At 41.6% G+C, this 19,618-nt stretch overlaps 2 protein-coding genes across 2 annotated transcripts; both read left to right on the plus strand.

Moving 5' to 3' along the window:
* The first annotated feature begins 400 nt into the window (after positions 1 to 400).
* Positions 401 to 10,776, plus strand: LOC308116771 (kinesin-associated protein 3-like). The gene is made up of 20 exons (XM_080475154.1): positions 401 to 576; positions 1,644 to 1,775; positions 2,065 to 2,222; positions 2,421 to 2,485; positions 2,976 to 3,117; positions 3,641 to 3,740; positions 3,824 to 3,948; positions 4,037 to 4,135; positions 4,789 to 4,967; positions 5,298 to 5,460; positions 5,750 to 5,850; positions 5,933 to 6,041; positions 6,135 to 6,247; positions 6,374 to 6,539; positions 6,762 to 6,887; positions 7,877 to 7,975; positions 8,220 to 8,305; positions 8,399 to 8,561; positions 9,364 to 9,448; positions 9,550 to 10,776. The coding sequence occupies exons 1-20, from the start codon at positions 548 to 550 to the stop codon at positions 9,650 to 9,652; spliced, it is 2,343 nt and encodes a 780-aa protein (XP_080331280.1). The 5' UTR covers positions 401 to 547; the 3' UTR covers positions 9,653 to 10,776.
* A 1,864-nt stretch (positions 10,777 to 12,640) lies between these two features.
* LOC308110712 (MORN repeat-containing protein 3-like) lies at positions 12,641 to 13,675 on the plus strand (the record flags this gene model as incomplete). The annotated part of the gene is made up of 4 exons (XM_080465202.1): positions 12,641 to 12,782; positions 12,876 to 13,033; positions 13,109 to 13,268; positions 13,458 to 13,675. The coding sequence occupies 4 exons, from the start codon at positions 12,641 to 12,643 to the stop codon at positions 13,673 to 13,675; spliced, it is 678 nt and encodes a 225-aa protein (XP_080321328.1).
* Positions 13,676 to 19,618: the final 5,943 nt, after the last annotated feature.

The raw sequence follows: 19,618 nt of genomic DNA on the forward strand, positions 1-19,618 counted from the left end.
GACATTTTAAGTTTGTCATGAACTTTATTACTCTTCTCAAACTGCATCTATAGGTAGGTCATTAAGTTACAACAGATCGGGACAAAAATACTTAACCCAGTGGTTTGACATTGTATAATATAGTAAGTGCTAATGATGGAAAATAAAAAGATTCCAAATGAACATTGATACTGAATGTGGAGCACCAAGGCCAAAGTCCTTGTTGCAGCAGGAAAGGCATCCGGTCTAAAAATGAATGAAGTCTAGGGTGCAACTTGCAATGACTTGCTGTGGCGAAATCTGTAAAGGAAGCATGAAATAATAAAATCAAAATTTGTGTGAAACAATAGGCCTTTTTCACACTTTCGCACTTTAAACCGGATGTGGAGCTAAACAACTTCCGGTGGCTAACTCCTCCGCCATATTTGAAGTTTGTTTCGTCTTGGCTGTGCTGGTCAGGCTGCTGTGGGTCAGCAAACGGAATTACTTTCCCGATATTTGGCAGATTTATAAAATTTGATCGCGTTTACTCGTGTCTTTAAAACCGGGAACCTTCAAATTGGGGAAGATGCAGGATGACCCGCGCTACCTCAAACGGTGAGACATTACGATGCTATGACTGTGATGTAGATTGAGTTCAGCATTTATTGAGGATAACAAGCGACATTGTCACCAGGCAAAACACACTTTTTAATTTGAGTGATATATGCATATATACTGTCCATGCAGCTTCATACGATGCACCTGTGGCCGCTTAGCGTGACACTGTAACAAGAAATTATCGCTCGTTAGCTAGTTAGCCCGTGATTCCACTTCACCGACACACACGAAAGTCCACTCAAAAGCTTGTCAATTTGAGGTTTTCCGGGCTCTCTTGAGATGTAGGCATGGCCTTTAAGATGAGTGAAACACTTTCTTGAGCTTGGATTGCCACCCGGTCCGTACGGCATGCATATAATCAACAAACAATGTCCATACTTTAATAAAATTTGGTATTTCACAACAGACACGCCTGCGTCCAGACTCACTTCTCTCCCAGCAGCCCACCCGTTTACAAGGCGACAGAGGTCACGCAAATAAGAAATTAAAACTCAACCATATATATTAACAGTGCCGAATCTCTGATAAGGTCATTACAATAAGCAAAAATCTAATATGTTGTCAATCTGACTTGTATTTCCACAAATAATCACAAAGCCTTTAAAACATCCGTTTTTTAAACGGGCGCTGGCATGATGTTCCTCTACTGACGGGGGGCTGGGACGTATTGGTAATAGCAGCACTAGCTAGCTGTGACAGGGTGATAGATAAACAGCATAGCAAACTAATAATCTGCTCACTGTGTGGTGATTTACATTGCTAGCTGAGCCGATCATTGGGAATAATAAACCCTGGATGACATTGTAACATTTCTTGTTTGCCTACTGGTCGATGTAATAATTGTAATGGTATCTGGGCGTGTCTTCCTCTACACAGTTACTGTTATTCCTCAAAAATAACTGAACTATTCTGGATTTTGAATGTATGACAGTAAAGCAGTCATTTGCCTGGCTGATCTGCAACATAAGGTTTGCATGTTTGTAAAGTCAAGGTTTTAAGTCAGCAAGCAAATATTAAATGTTTGACTTGTTTTCCTGTCTGTTTGTTAACATTATTCCCTAAAGGAGAGTGACGGCAAACAGCTTGGATGTCCATCCCACAGAGAAGGCCCTGGTGGTCCACTATGAAGTGGAGGCGTCCATTCTGGGAGAGGGTGGAGGTCAAATGCTGGGTGAACGCAAGGAGGGACAAAAAATGTAGGTGTTTTCACAGGTCCAATTGACAAACCAAACACTCTCTTAACCAATAGACAATAGAAATGATCTTCTTCACTGAGATGAAACACACATTTTAGACTCAGTCTATTGTCCTTAACTGTTAATACTATGTTACTTATAAAAGCATAAACAGATTTTATTTAAAGTGCCCCCAGTGTGACGTGCAGTGTCTACATGTTCGTCGTAGAAGACGGTAGTCTTAAATGAAGGTGTGACGTGAAGAATCATCCATCTTTAATTCCTTTTCTCCTTTTTGTCCTACCTGCAGTATTCGTGTGAAAAGCCTTTCCCCCAGTACAGATGTGGGAGCTTTGGCCAAGAAAGTGTTGGAGGAGTGTAAGCTTATTCCTTCGTCACGTTTGACCCAGGTGGAGCAGCTTCTCTATTACCTTCAGACTAGGAAATCCTCTCCTGTTGAAGGCAAAGGTACAAAATTGCTTTCACCATCCTTATTAAGGAATTTAGATTCAAACATAAATTTGGCAGTACATTTATCTCTTTTTGCACCTTTACATATTTTTCTTGTATTCTTATTAAAAGTGGTACAGTACATGCAATCTTTTTTCTTTTTTTTTTAATCAGAACATGTTTTAACTAAATTACTGTGTTTGTTTGTATTTTCAGCAGTGGAAAAGAAAGAGAAAAGAACTGTGAAGCCCAGAGAGCTGACTCCATTTGAAGGAATGGAGGTAACAATTCAATATGTTTAATATTTTTCAGAGGTAAAATTCATATTTCTTAAAGATTAACAGGTCAGATTGAGATGGTTTGGACGGGTGTTGAGGAGACATAGTGGATACATTGGACAAAAGATGCTGGAGATGGAGCTAATATAAGATTATAGTGAAGGAGGATGTGGAGAGGACTGGAACGGTACACGAGGCAGGGGATAGTGTGCGATGGAGGAGAGCAGCTATAAGAGAAAGAAGATTTTGATCTATTTATTTTTTCTCTCTCATTTACCTTTCTGGGTGAACTTCTCTGCCAATTAAAGCCAGATAAACTGTCTGATACATTTTGTTCCTGCCATGGATTTTCTTGTATTTAATTTCTCCTCACACTGGATGACATCCAAAAGAACAGAAATTGAGAAGCTTTAGATTTGCGACCTCCTTTTCTGTTACACATGGTTTACTCTTCACAACTGACGATGTATTTTCCCGCATGCTGTCTGTGTAGCTGAACGAAGAGGCCAGTATAACCAGAGTTGATGAATATGTCGAGCTCCTCTATGAAGGCATCCCAGAGAAGATCAGAGGCTCTGCTCTCATTCTGCAACTCGCTCGCAACCCTGATAACCTGGAGGATCTCCTGCACAACGGTAACGATTGCCCTGAACAGTTAACACAGGTGGTTAACGGCATAGTTCATATTTTTACTCAAGGATTCAGTGGCCTTCGTGATGCGTGTGTGTCTTAAGCATACTTAAGCAACAAGACAGACAAAAATGTTTGACTTGAATCAACACAATTACACCTTGTGCAAAAGTAAATTGAGACAAGTGTTTTGAGCTGAATATGTTCAGTTCTTTGTAGTATTTTGAAACAGGAAGCCAGATTAAAGACATCAGAACTGCACTAATTCGGCCAGTTGTTTGTTTGTGCTCACTCAAGCAGAGGAGTTGTGAAGCACCTACTATTCATTCCAGTTTTAGCATACTTCCACTTAAGATAAACGCATCGATCATGTTTTTTTAACTGACACAGTCGTAAACATCCCCTCACGGTATCCATTCACATTTGCTTGTTGTTTCCTTTTTTTCTTTTCTTAAATGCTACATATTCAAACTAAACATCTATTTTGGTGCAAATACATAAATCCGGCCTTTGTCTTCATGTATATAGAGGCAGCTCTCGGTGCTCTGGCCAGAGTCCTGAGGGAGGACTGGAAACAAAGTATAGAGCTCGCGACTATTATCATTTACATCTTCTTCTGCTTCTCCAGGTAACACACCCACACTCCTTAACACACCCAGTTTCCTTCCTCTGTTCTGTCTGGTTTACCCATTGTGCTTCCACCTCTTGCAGTTTCTCCCAGTTTCACGGAGTGGTGAGTCACTACAAAATCGGCGCCTTGTGTATGAGCGTTGTAGAACACGAGCTCAAAAGGCACGACGTATGGCGCGAGGAGCTACGCAAGAAAAACAAAGCTTATATCCTTTTGCTTGCACCATCTCTACCTGTTCTTATTTAGCTGATTTATTTAGTGTGAATGTAAACCTTCCTTAATGATTTGTGTACATGAGTCTGCACCTGAGAACGGTTCTCTGAGAAGAGACCAGGACAAAGCTCAGAGGAAATACCACAGTCTTCTGGCCAAGCAGGAGCAGCTGCTGAGAGGTAGGACGAGTTTGTGTTTGTAGTTTGTGTATGTCCTTAGCAATTCACCTTTATTGTGATATCTCAAAAATGGTCTGATAACTTTTTTTTCTAATTTGGCAAGGTCATAATATGAGGGCATTGTCATTGTTACCATCCAAAAGATATATTCGTATATTTGTTTGTTTTGAAATGGCGGACATTTCAATGCCAAAAACGTTTTAACATTTTTTTAATGCCAAATGCCAAAAAAGCAGTTTTTGTCATTTTAGATGCAATTTCTTTCTTCCATGTCGTTAGGATAGAATTTAATAGCTCCCATTCCATCTCGATCCAAACGTACTGCTATATCATACAGTTACACCAGCAATATGAGTTCGATAACACAAGTATATAACAAGTGCATAATGATCAGGAGAACGCTCAGATGACGTAATTTCAAGTCCCATACGGATCGGCGTATAAACTATCAAAATATATAATATAATATATATATATATATATATATATATATAATATATTTTAAGATTTTACCATTCGTGCTTGGACTTCTATATATTCCAGCATTCCTTCACAGCCACTCATTGTCAATACAAAGACATCACGTTTGTTCTAATGTTTTTGCTACACCGAGTCTTATTTTCCCATCCTCCTCTTTGTCTTGTGTTTCGCAGTGTCTTTGTACCTCCTGCTGAACCTGGCTGAAGACACGAGGACCGAGCTGAAAATGAGAAATAAAAACATTGTTAGCCTTCTGGTCAAAGTTCTGGAACGGGACGACGAGGAGCTGCTGGTCCTGGTGGTGTCATTCCTCAAAAAGCTGTCCATCTTCCTGGAGAACAAGAACGACATGGTGAGCATCAGCGACCTGACTTTATTCTTTAAGGAGTCGACCCAATTTTAATCCAGTATTTCATTCAGCAGTGAGCTGCTGGGAAAATCACCTCATCGGAGGTGTTAAGACAGATATAAGATTGTCATGCAGTTTACTTATGTGGGTCTCCTGAGTCCTATAAGGTGGGGCTTCCTATGCAAATACTGACAAATACACTGCTCTGACAAGAGATCTTCATTATTGGTGGTGACAGTACTGTCACTGATGAGTAACCCATAGCAGCCATCATTGACGTTAAACGGCACCAGAAACTACATTAAGAACACTTTTTTCTGCTGCGACTTGCAGGCTGAGGTGGATACTGTGGAGCGACTGGCTCGTCTGATTCCCTGTGAACACGAAGACTTGCTGAACCTGACGCTGCGTCTGCTGCTCAACCTCTCCTTCGATTCTGGACTGAGAGCCAAGATGGTGGAAGTTGGACTCTTGCCTAAACTGACAGCTCTGTTAGGTAACATGGCGTATTGAACCATACTTCTCTTACATTTATAACTAAGAAAAAAGAATGTACAGCGGATGGGTCCTTAATATTTTAATGACTTAATGAACTAATCACTATCCCCCTGTCTGTATATTATAATTATGTGTATCGTTGTCTCTCTGTCTGTGTGTCGCTTTATATCTTCATCCATCTATGTATGTCTCTGTTGCTTCATCTTGCTGTCTGTTTGTCTCTATATCTGTTTCTACATAAATCTATCCATCTGTCACTTGACTAATGTGTCCTTGTTGACCCGCAGGTGATGAGAGCAACCGGCAGGTGGCCATGCGGATCCTGTATCACATCAGCATCGATGACCGCTTCAAGGGCATGTTTGTTTACACTGACTGCATACCTCAGGTACCGTAAGATCCCTCAGACGGAAAAAACATCCACACCGGCTCGTAGTTGTAATGTCTGAGCTGAGTGCTTTTCTGTGCAGCTCATGCAGATGTTGTTCGCGCACGGCGAGGACGAAATCGAAGCCGAGCTCATCTCTGTCTGCATCAACCTGGCCGCAAACAAGAGGAACGCACAGCTCGTGTGTGAAGGTATTTCAGTTTCTGCGCAAGTCAAATGGTCAAATCGGCAATCTGTCTGATTTTGTATAAGAGAGATGGGTGTTCACTTCTGTGTGTCTGGAGGAAATGGACTGAAGATGCTCATGAAGAGAGCCCTGAAGATGAAACACTGCCTTCTCATGAAGATGATCAGAAATATCTCGCAACACGACGGGCCAACCAAACCACTGTTCATAGTGAGTACGACTATTTTGGGTTTGAGTTAGCTCCTATCAGCATTTCCAATAAATATCAGCCGTTCTATTTGTGTTACAGGCATTCATGTTTTTGTTCTGTGTAATCTCTCATCAATCTCTTGTCAGGACTACGTTGGAGACCTGGCAGCTGAGATCCGAGCGGAGGAAGAAGAGGAGTGGGTTTTAGAGTGCTTGGGAACGCTGGCCAACCTCACTATTCCTGACCTGGACTGGGAGCTGGTGCTGAAGGAGTATAACCTGGTGCCTTACCTGAAAGACAGACTCAAACCAGGTATCACATAAAGCGAGTGTATTCATTTTAGTATTTGTTTTTAGTTGTTCCACCAAATTGTGTGTTGTCACTCGAGCAGCCTTCAATCACTCTTGTTCTTTAGCTGCTGGACAGTCAAGCACTTATTAAGCCGATCCTTTTACCTGTTTCAGCTTGACGATCCATTTCGATTCCGATTGTGCTTTTCCCACCACTATCACCTCGATCTCGTGCGTGTTTCAGGGTCGGCAGAGGACGATCTCATCCTTGAAGTGGTGATAATGATTGGAACGGTTTCCATGGACGATGCCTGTGCTGCCATGTTGGCGAAATCGGGGATCATCCCCGCTCTCATTGAGCTTCTGAATGGTAACACATCTGTAGTTTTCTTCACAAGCTGTAGGTATTCCTCCACAATATGTTGGTATTCAACACAACAATGCTGCTAGAAATTGTCTGATGTTCTCTTTTTGCATTAGAGCGACATCATTTTATTTTCAATATGTTCGTTTGAAGGTTGAATGTTCTACCTATGACAATGTTCTTTAATACTGTGGGATTCAAATAGGTTACCATGTGTACAACCTGAGAAAAAATTGAGCTCTCCACCAACCGGAACATACAAATTTACTGGATCAATTCACAAAAGAGAAATGTTTATTCCCCATTTGAGGACTATTTAATGATATTTTGCAGTTTATGGCCAAACTGTTCAAAGTAGTAATATTGTTAGAGGTTCTTTAAACTGATCCTGAGAAGGAGCAGCACCTCTTTATCTCCAATAATACAGCAAATCCAGAACATGAAGACTGACGCCTTTTTTAATTCATTCATAGGCACTGCCAATAGAGCTGTGTTCAGTTTCTTCAAAAAATTATGTTATTGAGGTCAAAGATAATCAACCCAAAGACATAACCCATTAAAAAAAATTTGCTGGCAAAAATCACAAACCCTTTGTCACGAAAGAACATTGACTTTCTTTTGTTGCCGTCTTCACATGTGAGATCAAACAACAGAAATCTTTCTGAATATTACGAGCTCAGTTGAGTTTTGCAGTCACATTCAGTCTTTACTGTCAACAATATAATATAATCTCTGACATCACAGCAAGAAAAAGTCAAAAGTAAAACACCGGACTCCACCTAAAACTGAACATATACTGAAATTCAAGCTTCTTGCTTGAACAATATTCCATTTGAAAGACAGATCTTAGATCAGCTGTGTTGTATTGGATCACACGGGACAACAGATGTATCTAATAAATGTAATTCAGTGTTGTGATTACATGGTATTTGGTTTCTCTTTTGAATTATAACTCATTCACTCTCTCCCTCTCTCTCTGCATCTGTTGAATGTAGCCCAGCAGGAGGACGATGAGTTTGTGTGTCAGATTGTCTACGTCTTCTATCAGATGGTGTTTCACCAAGCAACACGAGACGTAATCATCAAAGACACCCGTATCCTTCCCACAGTTCATTCTGTTAGGGCAAAGTCACTTCAATAGTACATGAAAAAGCAATGATGACAAAACCCATTTTTAACATACAAACAGCCAATGTTGATAAATATTTAATGTTAATGTACTCCTTAGCAGCCAAATGATATTTGACTGTGTCCTAATGTCTCGACAGGCTTTTAATGGGTTAAGATGAAGCAGCTTTTGCACCAATGTCAAAGGTTTGACCTGAACTCTTCCTTCAGAGGCTCCGGCCTATCTGATAGATCTGATGCATGACAAGAATGTAGAGATTAGGAAAGTGTGCGACAACACCCTCGATATCATAGCAGTAAGTTGACCGCAAATCATAAAGCACTTTCACCTCGTCTTGTCTGCTTCCAGACTCATTTCTTTCCATTTCCCATTTTCTTTCTTCTCCCAGGAGTACGACGAGGAGTGGGGAAAGAAGATTCAGTCCGAGAAGTTTCGGTTCCACAACAATCAGTGGTTGGAAATGGTCGAGAGCCGCCAAGGTGACGAGTCTGAGCCGTACCTCTACGACAACGACAATGACAACGACAGGACCGATCTGTTCTACAGCGCAGGTACGAAACCCAGAGGCATTCAGAGTAATGTAAACGAGCGCCACAGACCATTTTAACCTCACGGTCGCCAACTGCAAAGACTTGTGAAACAAAATCCAGAACGTCAACGTTCGTGATGGTTGGGGGGGAGGGTGGATGCTTCACAGCTGAAGAAAATTGCAGATCAACTTGCAAGATGTCAAATGTTTAAATTTAAAATTACTTCAGTGATTATGCTTAAATTCTACTTGAGCAGCTGAGACTTGAGTTTGAGAAGCACATCACCAAAAGTGGCCCGCAAATCGAGATGAGCAGAAATAAACGCAATACTGTGATGTTTAATTTTTGACTGCATGAAATTATATATACATATGAGGCATAAATATGAAACAGTATATACAGAACTGGTGTTTGACGAAGTTTTACTGCATGAACAGAAGAGCATTAAGTAACTGCTGAATACATTGCATGACCAGCTTGTTCTTCAGTCGACTTTGAAACAGCAGCGGTAACTAAAGTACGACACGAGATGCTACTTTCTTCAAATAGAAACTGAAGCTTGTCATTTACAGACAGACAGACAGACAGACAGACAGACAGATAGACAAACAGAAAGAAAGTGTCTCAATAGCTCAGAGGGCTTCATCCACTTGGCAGCGCTAGTCATTCGGTTATTATGTAAACTTTTTACCAATTTCAACTTGAACAGACTGATTTATCACGTGCTTTAACATTAGTGCTGTCAAACGATTACAATTTTTAATCATACTAATCACGATGATGGATTAATCCGCATTCATTTTGACATACATTTGTTTTGAAGACGGAATAACTCCGGGAGACGGTTCGGTGAGTCCGGACTTCTTCAGTGATCTGCAGGCTCAGAATGGAGACTTGCACCATTCAGGGTGAGTTAGCTGCTTTCCTTCAACGCTCCCAATCACTTCAGTCCCCACAACCTGTACGTTCCAAACACTTTTCCGTCAATATGCCCGTCTTTGCTTTGCAGCGAGGTCAGTGATGTCTTCGATCAGACCACTTCATCACCTGGACGGCCTGTAACTGCGTACGGCTTCAGACCGGACGAACAGCCCTTCTATCAGTTCTCATAGATACAAGTGGAGAACTTCAGATACATTCGACGTCCCACCATCCAGCATGTCCACAGGATTATTTTGCTGCTCCAGTCCAGTTAGCAGATGGAATTCAATTGTTGTAGTTACAGAGATTATGACCCAAAATGCTGAAACAAGCAATCCAGATAAGCACTGTACGGACTCTGATCATTACATCTAATAGGACTGATTGGTAGTTGGCTTTTTCTTTTTTTGGTCTCATTCACTAAGCGATTCAAAGAACGCAAACAGACTTGACATCACTGATAATATGTGTGTATAGCATTTGCATGTTTGTAATAAGATATATGTGCTACAACCCACTACTAGATTTTAGATGTTCACATTTCACTATTGTTTCATCACCTTGCACTACACTGTATAACTTTTTCTGGTGTCACTGTCAAATGATTTCACGCAGACTTAAGACGTTGCTTCAGGTCCAAACTGACATACCAGAAGCGCCAACTTCCAAATGCACGCGTTAGACAGACTTCGTGTGGCTTCCTCCACAAGCTTCACATGTGCAATAGTTGGTGTTTTTAAGGGCGTGTGTCTGTTTTTAGTGTATTTGAATGTTCCTCGCTACTTCTGTGCACTAGGAGGCAGCAGGGAATCACTGGACTAGTTTTCTTCAGTTCTTTTTTTTTTTTTACTTCTTTTTTTTTTATTCTTTTCCCTAGAACCCTTGTCTTTACTATTCAGACTGCAGTTTTGTTTTTGGGCCTGAGGGACTGAGGACAATCTGGAGCAGAGATACTCAACCTCCTCCTGTGGTCCACATCTGAAGCTTTTTGACTGCCGCCCCCAGTCATTTGATTCAGTGACAAACAATTCCAGACTTACTAATTTCTGTGTAATGTGCATAAATAATGCCTCTTCAAAATAACTTGTGAAGCAAATGAAAGAGATATAATTGTTGTATTTATGCTGTAAAGCTGTTGATGGCTAAACATACAGAATTGCTACATAGGCTGTTTACAGATTTGTTGAATGTGAAAAATTGCGCATTGTTAATTTTTTTCACCCCCATCAACTTTGAGTTAATATGTCATATAGATCTGAGATGGTCATTTATTGCACTGGCAACTTGCCTTTTTGCTGTGACAATAAAGTAAATGAAAGAAAATAGTAGATTACTGCTCCATAATTAAGAATGTTGAGTATTCCTGTAAACATTCATCCATCATCTTGTGCTATCCAAGCTGGCTCACAGAGAAGGAATGATTATCAGTTTTCAACATACTGTGAATAAACCGCAAAAATAATAAAATGCCACATGCATGCAGGCATAGCAAACAAACTCTTAAGAAAACAGTGTTACGATGTCTGCCAACATCAGTTTTACGTATTCAATACCAGGATGAAGACTATACATGCAGAAGCCCTCACAGAGATATCAGCTGCTCAGGATTATTTCTCTCACAGGTGTCCTATCGTCACAATTCACAAACAATTTCTACAAGAAGGAAAATTTATCACCGTGATTGAACTGAAGAAGATGCCCACATTTCGTATGACAGACATGTTTATTTGTGTTGTCAGGATGTTAATACCCTCCCCCTCTATTACTGCCTCCTCAATATATCCTCCACCCTGTCCTTTATAACCACCACCACCACCACCTCCTCCTCCTCCTCCTCCTCCTCCATCAAAGAGTCCCATCTTGGGAGGTTGTGGCCTGTCTCCCATCCTGAAGGGAAATACGGAGTTGATGATTTGAAAGTGAATTTTCAGATGGTTTCCAGAGGTTCCCTCTATCAGAACTGAAACAGTACCTCTGGTTGCTGACCATCAGGTTGGGTCTGCAAGCAGTTTGAAAGCCTGTCTTCTTCTTCTTTTGGGTTTAACGGCAGTTTGCATCCATAAAGTTGCACTACCTCCATCTGTTGGTTCTATCCATCAACATTGTTACTCATCGCTCTTGACGCCCCCATTACCGTTGCCCTCGCTCTCTCATCAGCAACTTTTTTGTCCCTGATGAGTGTTTCCCTTCATCTTCTCCCTATTCTGCACTTGGCATTCGTGAATTCCACTACCCCCATCTGCTGGTTCCAGTTACTCCAGACCATACCCACCACTCAAAAAAAAGGGAGGAATGAAACAAAGAAAGACAATGAGTGTGTGTGTGTGTGTGTGTGTGTGTGTGTGTGTGTGTGTGTGTGTGTGTGTGTGTGTGTGTGTGTGTGTGTGTGTGTGTGTGTGTGTGTGTGTGTGTGTGTGTGTGTGTGTGTGTGTGTGTGTCCAATGACGTTCAGGAGTCAGTCATTAGTTTGGTCCATCTGGCTGATGTACTCCGAGACAGAGTTAAGTAGAATGAGATGGAAAAATCGAACATATTTGGCTTCAAGAATGCTGTAGTCATTTTGGGAGGTACGTTGTGTCACATTTTATTGTCGCTATGGATTTAAGGCTCGATAAAAGTTGTTTTGTTTACATCGGGGTGTGGATGTTGCGAGAGGACCATACCAACCGTTACCGTGGAAAATCTCTATCTTTTTCTTAGCCCAATGTGGCAAATATGATACTATTGTCAAACACTGAAACCTGTTGAACGGCAGCATTCGTCTCCCAGTATGCGGGCATGAACATAAATCATGTGACCACTGATGTCATGTAGGGGAAAACAAATGAGCAGGAAGAGACAGGGCCATGTGACATCACTTTGATCTTCTGATCGCTTTGATCTAACTTGAAATTATACCTGTGTGCGGCCAGGTGGGGCGGAGCCATTGTGTTACGTTGTGTCACTTTGATCTTCACTATTATTTGTGTCTTTCATCTAACTTGAGACATCATTGTCTGTGAGAGCAAGTGACAAGCAGTTAGGCAAACAGACACTTATTAACTCTTAAAACTACTTTTTGAACACAAAACGCTACATCGATATAAACGATATTGAATTTGAGGGAAATCTTGATACAACATATATTTTTATATATCACCCAGTTCTAATACATAACATTTTTAATTTCATTGATCATTATGCCATTTTTAAAACCGAGGAAAAAAACACCAGCTTCAGTATTGTCGGATATCAAGACTCAGAAATGTGGACTGCGTCATACAGTCTTCGCCCCCAATGGGAATAAATACACTGGAGAGTGGCAAAGCAACCAGAAGCATGGTGAGAGCCTGTTAGGCATCATCTAAACTCCTGTGAGGGTTGTGAATCGTAACATATCTCTATAACTGGAATTGTTGCTCGTTTGTTTTTAAGGCAAAGGAATTCAGGTTTGGAAGAAGCCTGAAGCCATGTATGATGGAGAGTGGAAATTTGGGAAGCGTCATGGATGGGGTACCTATAGCGTGTTGGTCCCCGGGTCAAAGGCGTATGCTAGGACGTACTGTGGCCAATGGGAAAATGATAAGAAGCATGTATGTATCTGACATGTTTAAAAAGCATCCTGTACTACATGCAGTTTCATTGTGACAGAGTTTCCTTCTTCTCAGGGGTATGGCACATACTTTTACCAAACATCTGCAGTTTATGAGGGAAACTGGAGTGAGGGCCAACAAAGTGGCTGGGGACGGATGTACTATGAAAATGGAGACGTCTATGAGGGAGAGTGGCTGAATGCCAAAAAACATGGAGTGGGAATCATGCAATACGGTAAGAAAAAAAACACTTTACATTGAATGGATTCTCTCGTTTCCCATGGGCTCATCACCTGCAGGAAGGTTCCTAATCGGTGCGATGTGACCCGCGACCCGGAAACGGATAAGCGGAAGAAAATGGATGGATGGATGGATTCTCTCGTGAGTTTGATTGACTGTGGAATAATCTATACTTCCATTACAGCAAATGGAAACTGGTATGAAGGTTCCTGGCAAGACAACGAGAGGAACGGGAATGGAAAATTGCACTACTGCGACAAAGGCCAACTTTATATTGGCGTTTGGGTGAATGGATCTGCCAAATGTGGGATCCTAACTGATTGTGGGAGAGATGAAGCACCAACTCCAACCAAGCATCCCATTCCGAAGGAAGAGCTCTGTTACAGCCAAGCATCCAATTAAATTTCTCCCATTACACAATCAGACAAGCCAAATTACAAAGAAAGCCTTTCTCAGTGCAATATTTTGGACTAACACTTGTATTTTCTTCTTTTTCAAGGTGCATCTCGTGGACATGCAGATGGTTTTACAGGGGGCTGAATCAGCTTATTTTGACAAGTGTTGCTAAAAACATTTGAGCTTAGTTTTATGTAAAACAAAAATGCTTATTTTATTACCACAGCCTCTGCTACAGATGTCAGCAAATGTATGTCATGGATTGCAGATGGTGTGTGGAGGACCCAAGCGCAGACTCAGAGTTTCATAAAAACCAGGCAACCCGTACCAAAGGACTGGGGACAGAAGGCAACCAGGACTCGGTGAAACACGGGACCGGGGGGGAACATGGGAACAAAGAGACTCGGGAGGCCAGACGGGAACAGGTGACGGGGAAGACAGGCCAGACTGGAACAGGTAACAGGGTAGACAGGCCAGACGGGAACAGGTGACAGGGTAGACAGGCCAGACTGGAACAGGTGACGGGGTAGACAGGCCAGACGGGAACAGGTGACGGGGTAGACAGGCCAGACGGGAACAGGTGACGGGGTAGACAGGCCAGACGGGATGTTAGTATTAGGGAAGGTTTTTCCTATTTATTATTATTCTACTTCTGTTGAGAGGTCAAGATGATTGTTTCCTTATTTAGTTTTTTATATATAAAGTAATATTTTTTGCGTGAGGTAAATTTATCTCTATATTCCCTTATTAGTTTTCTTGAGGGATTATTTCTGTATTTTTGATATTTATTATTTTGGTAGGCTTCTTTAAAGCCCGCCTCTCCGCCTATAAATAGGCGGTGTCTGAAGCGCTGATGGCTCCCTCTCTCGCTCACTCCTGTTCGGACACGCAGCCAGGCGGCTGCCCTCCTCAGCTCTTCCGCCTTCGTCGTATTTGGGGTTAGGTTCGATCCTTTTTCCCTGGTGGGACCGGTGGTCCTGTTTTCGCTTTTTGTTTCTCCTTCAGAAGTAGGTTGGGGTTTTCTTTTCTTAGATTGGGTGTTGGTACCGGCTCCTATGGCCCTGTACAGGGTTGGCCCGGCACCGCACCTGTTTGTTTTGTTTTGCCAGCCCACCAGGTACCTGTTCTTTTGGTATTTTATTAGTTTAGGACACGGGGTGGTTATGGGGTTTTGTCGGGTTCTGGTTTTTACTTAAACCGCTTTCTTTTCAGGCTCAACACTTTTTTTTAAATTAAAACCAACGAGCAAATTAAAAGAAAATTAAGTAAATAAAAATTGTAAAAATCCAAACTGTTTCCCTGTGTTCCTATGTTCCTTCCCTCCTCGGGGTGTAACACGGGAACAAATTAAATTGTGATTGTTCAGATGGGGAGATGGAGGATCTCCTCGCACAAGCGTCCAGTCGCTCTGGAGCATGAGCAGTCGGCGCGTACAGATTGCGCGGTCGATCGCAGAGGGTCGGAGCAGACCCCAGTGCACAGCTATTATTGGTGAAAATGGTTTGTATACTTGTAAAAGTGGATTTGTAGTTGTAGTTGTGTATCTGTAGAATTCTTTCCACAAATACAACACCACACTTACAAAGTCACAAATTCTTAATTACAGGAGCACAAATCCTGTTTTACAATTCACAGATTAAAAAAACTGTCATGCTGATATTTTTCCTCCAATTGTTGCAGTACATCTGGTGAAAAACATATTTGTGCACCTGTATCGATGGGAAGTTCTTCCACACAAGTCACAAATTGTTTTCTTCAACTACAAATCACACATCGCCGCTCCTCTCTGCTGAGATATCTGGTGAAAAAGACCTGTGCGCAGTGTTGATCAGTGACCAGTGATCAGATTGACAGTTTCCTGCCCAATCACATCTTAGAACCCGCTCATTCCAATAAAAAACAGCCCAAACTACGAAGTTGCCAGACACCCGTGCAAACCTGCAAAATCACAACACATGCAAAAGAAAACACACCCAGAGCTTCATATCTGTGTCAAATAACCACATATAAATGATAGATAAGTAGGTTTTTGTAAATTGCAACCAACAAGAGCGCCGTAAATCAACCATAGGCAACATAAATTGCAAAATGAACCTCTGGAATGCTTGTACCAGGCCCTGATTAGTAATAATGCCAACTGTACGCAAAAATTTGCACTTTTAAGTTGTGTAAGCCTCATATATTTTGTTATTTACATCACAAATGACCTGTATGAGGCTGGAAAGGAGCCATAATCCCATGCGATTGCTGGTGTCATCCTTCAGCAGGGTCAACACTCTCTCAACGTGGGCATTTGAAATTGGCAGAGTGAGTAATCTGATGACACCCAGTGCTAAATCTTTGAAACACTGGTTTCCCCCAGCATCTTGAAATGCCTCAACTTCCAGCCAAAAGGCGTCGATGGCCTGATCACTTGAGAAGACAGCTGATGCAATGTTCCTCCACCGGTCCCCCAAAGTGTCCACCGAACGAGAGAAAAACTCATCGGGCAAGTCTTTTACTCCTGGCCTATTTATCGTTGACATCACCAGCTTCGGCCAAAAAAGCTCCAGTTTGCTGAGCATTTCCATTGAGGCAGTAAGAGGCATTTGATACTGCACCAGCACTTCAGCACGAGCGGAAATTCTATCCTTCAGCTCCGGCGCTAATGTGCTGGCGTCCAGCTGCTGTTGGAATGAGGTGCCCAGGTCCGCGTCCTGGTGTGAGTGGTAGAGGCTGGATGATTTTAGGTCAAGTTCCCTGAGATGACTGTCGTTGATCATGCGGAGTACGCTGGGCTTCACAACTCTCCTCAATGTTGACATGTAGAGCCTGTCAAGATCCCTAAAAACACCCAGTGTCAGAGAAATTTCGATGTTTCTCGGGTGATGCACGGTTTCAGGAAGATGAATGAAGACTGGGCATGGACTCGATGCAAAGGGTTCTTTATTCAAAGTGTCAGCAGGAGCTCCTTACTTATTTTCTGCTCCTTTTCACTCAAAATGTGAACTGGAAGTTTTGCTATGAAGACTGTTTATTTTTATTTTTATTTTTATTTTTATTTTTATTTTTATTTTTATTTTTATTTTTATTTTTATTTTTATTTATTTTTATTTATTTTTATTTATTTTTATTTTATTTTTATTATTTTATTTTATTTTATTTTATTTTATTTTATTTTATTTTATTTTATTTTATTTTATTTTTACTTTTGAATGAAATAAAGAATCACAAACAAACAAACAAACAAGGTTGAAGCAGCCCTAACTGTAAGCTTTAGTAATTAGAAATGTCTTTAGTCTAGCCTTAAAAGTAGAGACTGTTTCAGCCTCCCGAACTGAAACTGGGATCTGGTTCCACATAAGAGAAGCCTGAGAGCTGAAAGCTCTGCCTCCATTCTACTTTTAGAAAACCTAGGAACCTCCAGTAAGCCAGCACTCTGAGAATGAAGTGTTCTTCTGGGGAGATATGGGACTAACAGTTCATTAAGATATGATGGAGCCTGATTGTTAAGAGCTTTATAAGTTAAACGAAGGATTTTAAATTCCATTCTAGATTTAACAGGGAGCCAATGAAGAGAGGTTAGTATTGGAGTGATGTGATTTCTGATGCTAAATCTTGTCAGGACTCTAGCTGCAGCATTTTGAATCAATTGAAGACTTTTTAAGCAGTTATTTGGACACCCTGATAATAGGGAGTTACAATAATCTACTCTCAAAGTAACAAATGCATGGATTAGTTTTTCAACATCACTGAGTCAGCATGTTTCTAATTTTGGAAATATTCAGTAGGTGGAAAAAGGCGGTCCTGCAGATTTGTTTAATGTGGGAGTTGAAAGATAAATCCTGGTCAAAAATAACTCCCAGGTTCCTCACAGTGGTACTGGAAGTCAAAGTAAAACCATCTTGTGTTATTATATCTTTCTATTATTTCTCTCTCAGCTGTTTTGGGCTAAATATAATAATTTCAGTTTTATCCGAGTTCAGAAGCAGGAAATTACAACTCATCCAAGCCTTTATGTCTTCAACACAAGTTTCTAGTTTAGAAAGTTGGTTATTATGATCTGGTTTCATAGATAAATAGATTTGTGTGTCATCTGCATGACAATGGAAGTTAATGGAGTGTTTTTTAATAATATTCCCTACAGGAAGCATGCATGAAGTGAAAAGTATAGGACCTAAGACAGAACCCTGTGGAACTCCATGTTTAACTTCAGTCTTGACTGAAGGGTTATCGTGAACAAGTGGAACCTGTCTGATAAATATGATCTGAACCAATTTTGTGCTGTACCTTTAAGCCCGATGATGTGTTCTAGCCTATGTAATAGGATGTTATGATCAATAGTATCAAATGTAGCACTGAGATCTAACAGGAACTGAACAGAGACCAGTCCTTTGTCTGAGGCTACGAGAAGATCATTAGTAACTTTCACCAGAGCTGTCTCTGTGCTATGATGAGCTCTAAAACCTAACTGGAAAGACTCAAATAAGTAATTTTTGCTTAAATGGTCACATAACTGACTTGCAATCACTTTTTCTAGAATTTTAGAAATAAAGGGAAGGTTGGATATTGGCCTGTAACTTGCTAAGACACCTGGGTCAAGGTTAGGTATTCTAAGCAGAGGTTTAACAACAGCAACATTAAAGGCTTGTGTTGTATAGCCTGTTATTAGAGATAACATTCACATTCACACCTAGGGGCATTTTAGCGTCACCAATTAACCTCACATGCATGCACTTTTGACTGTGGGAGGAAACCGGAGCACCCGGAGAAAACCCATACACACGGAGAGAACATGCAAACTCTACACAGAAAGGTCCTGTGCCATACTTTGTTAGGTCTCTGTGTGTCTCACCTTGTGTTTCCAATTAACCAATGGTCCACTTGTGTCCACCCCTTCCTTGTGTATTTAAACCCCTCTCCCGCTGTTGTTCTTGTCGTATCGTCTTGTCAACATGTCTCGCCTCTTGTCATCTAGTCACTCCTCTCGCCCCCTTGTGTCCCCTGCGTCTCCTCGTGTTCCCTGGACTTTGTTATAATAAACCTGTTTTTTACGGAACTGGCTGAGTCTGCGTTTGGGTTCCACCTTCAAATCCGTGAGAGAACGATCCGATCATTATGGACCCAGCCGAGTCACCAGTTCCACACATATGCCTCAAGAATCCTTGCGACCCTTTCTGACCTGTTCCTGTTCGGCCTGTTCCCCAGTGACCTGTTCCCATCTGACCTGTTCCCCCCCCCCAGTCTGTAGTTTCCAGTGTTCCCCCCCCAGTCTAGTTTCCCTTGTTTCCCTCAGTCCGTAGTTTCCCGTGTTCCCTCCAGTCCATAGTTTCCCGTGTTCCCCCCAGTCTAGTTTCCTGTTGTTCCCCCCAGTCCATAGTTTCCCGTGTTCCCCCCAGTCTAGTTTCCCTTGTTCCCCCCAGTCCGTAGTTTCCCGAGTTTCCCCTGTCTCTAGTTTCCCGTGTTCCCTGACCTGTCAGTCCCTGTTCCCGAGTTTCCCTTTGGGCCCCCGTGCCTTCCGAGTTTTCCTTTCGGAACTGGCTGAGTCTGCGTTTGGGTTCCACCTTCAAATCCGTGACATACTTGAACCCACAAGGCAAGAGCGCCAACTACTGCGCCACCGTGCAGCCCATAAAATTAGCAGGTTGGTGAGAACTCTTAAATAGTAAGTACTCAGTTCTTTAAAATAATTCAAAATCTGAACTTATTTGATTTTGGAACCCGTCCTCATGATTTGTAGTTCCACTTCCTCTGCTGCAACTATTCCATTGATAATGGCTTCTTCCAAATCTAAACTTTCCATTTCCTTCCGCTTTTCTTTCTTGCTTTCTCAAGTAAGATTTTTGTCTCCTTCAGCTCTTTTGCTGTTGCTTGTTGACATCTGAGAATACGAGGCATGATCGCTGTCAGTTCTTCTATGCGACGTTCTAAAATACAGATTTCCAGGTTCAAAGATTTCTTTTCTGTCTC

This window comes from Lipophrys pholis, assembly GCF_963383615.2.
Source record: "Lipophrys pholis genome assembly, chromosome: 1".
NCBI lineage: Eukaryota > Metazoa > Chordata > Actinopteri > Blenniiformes > Blenniidae > Lipophrys > Lipophrys pholis.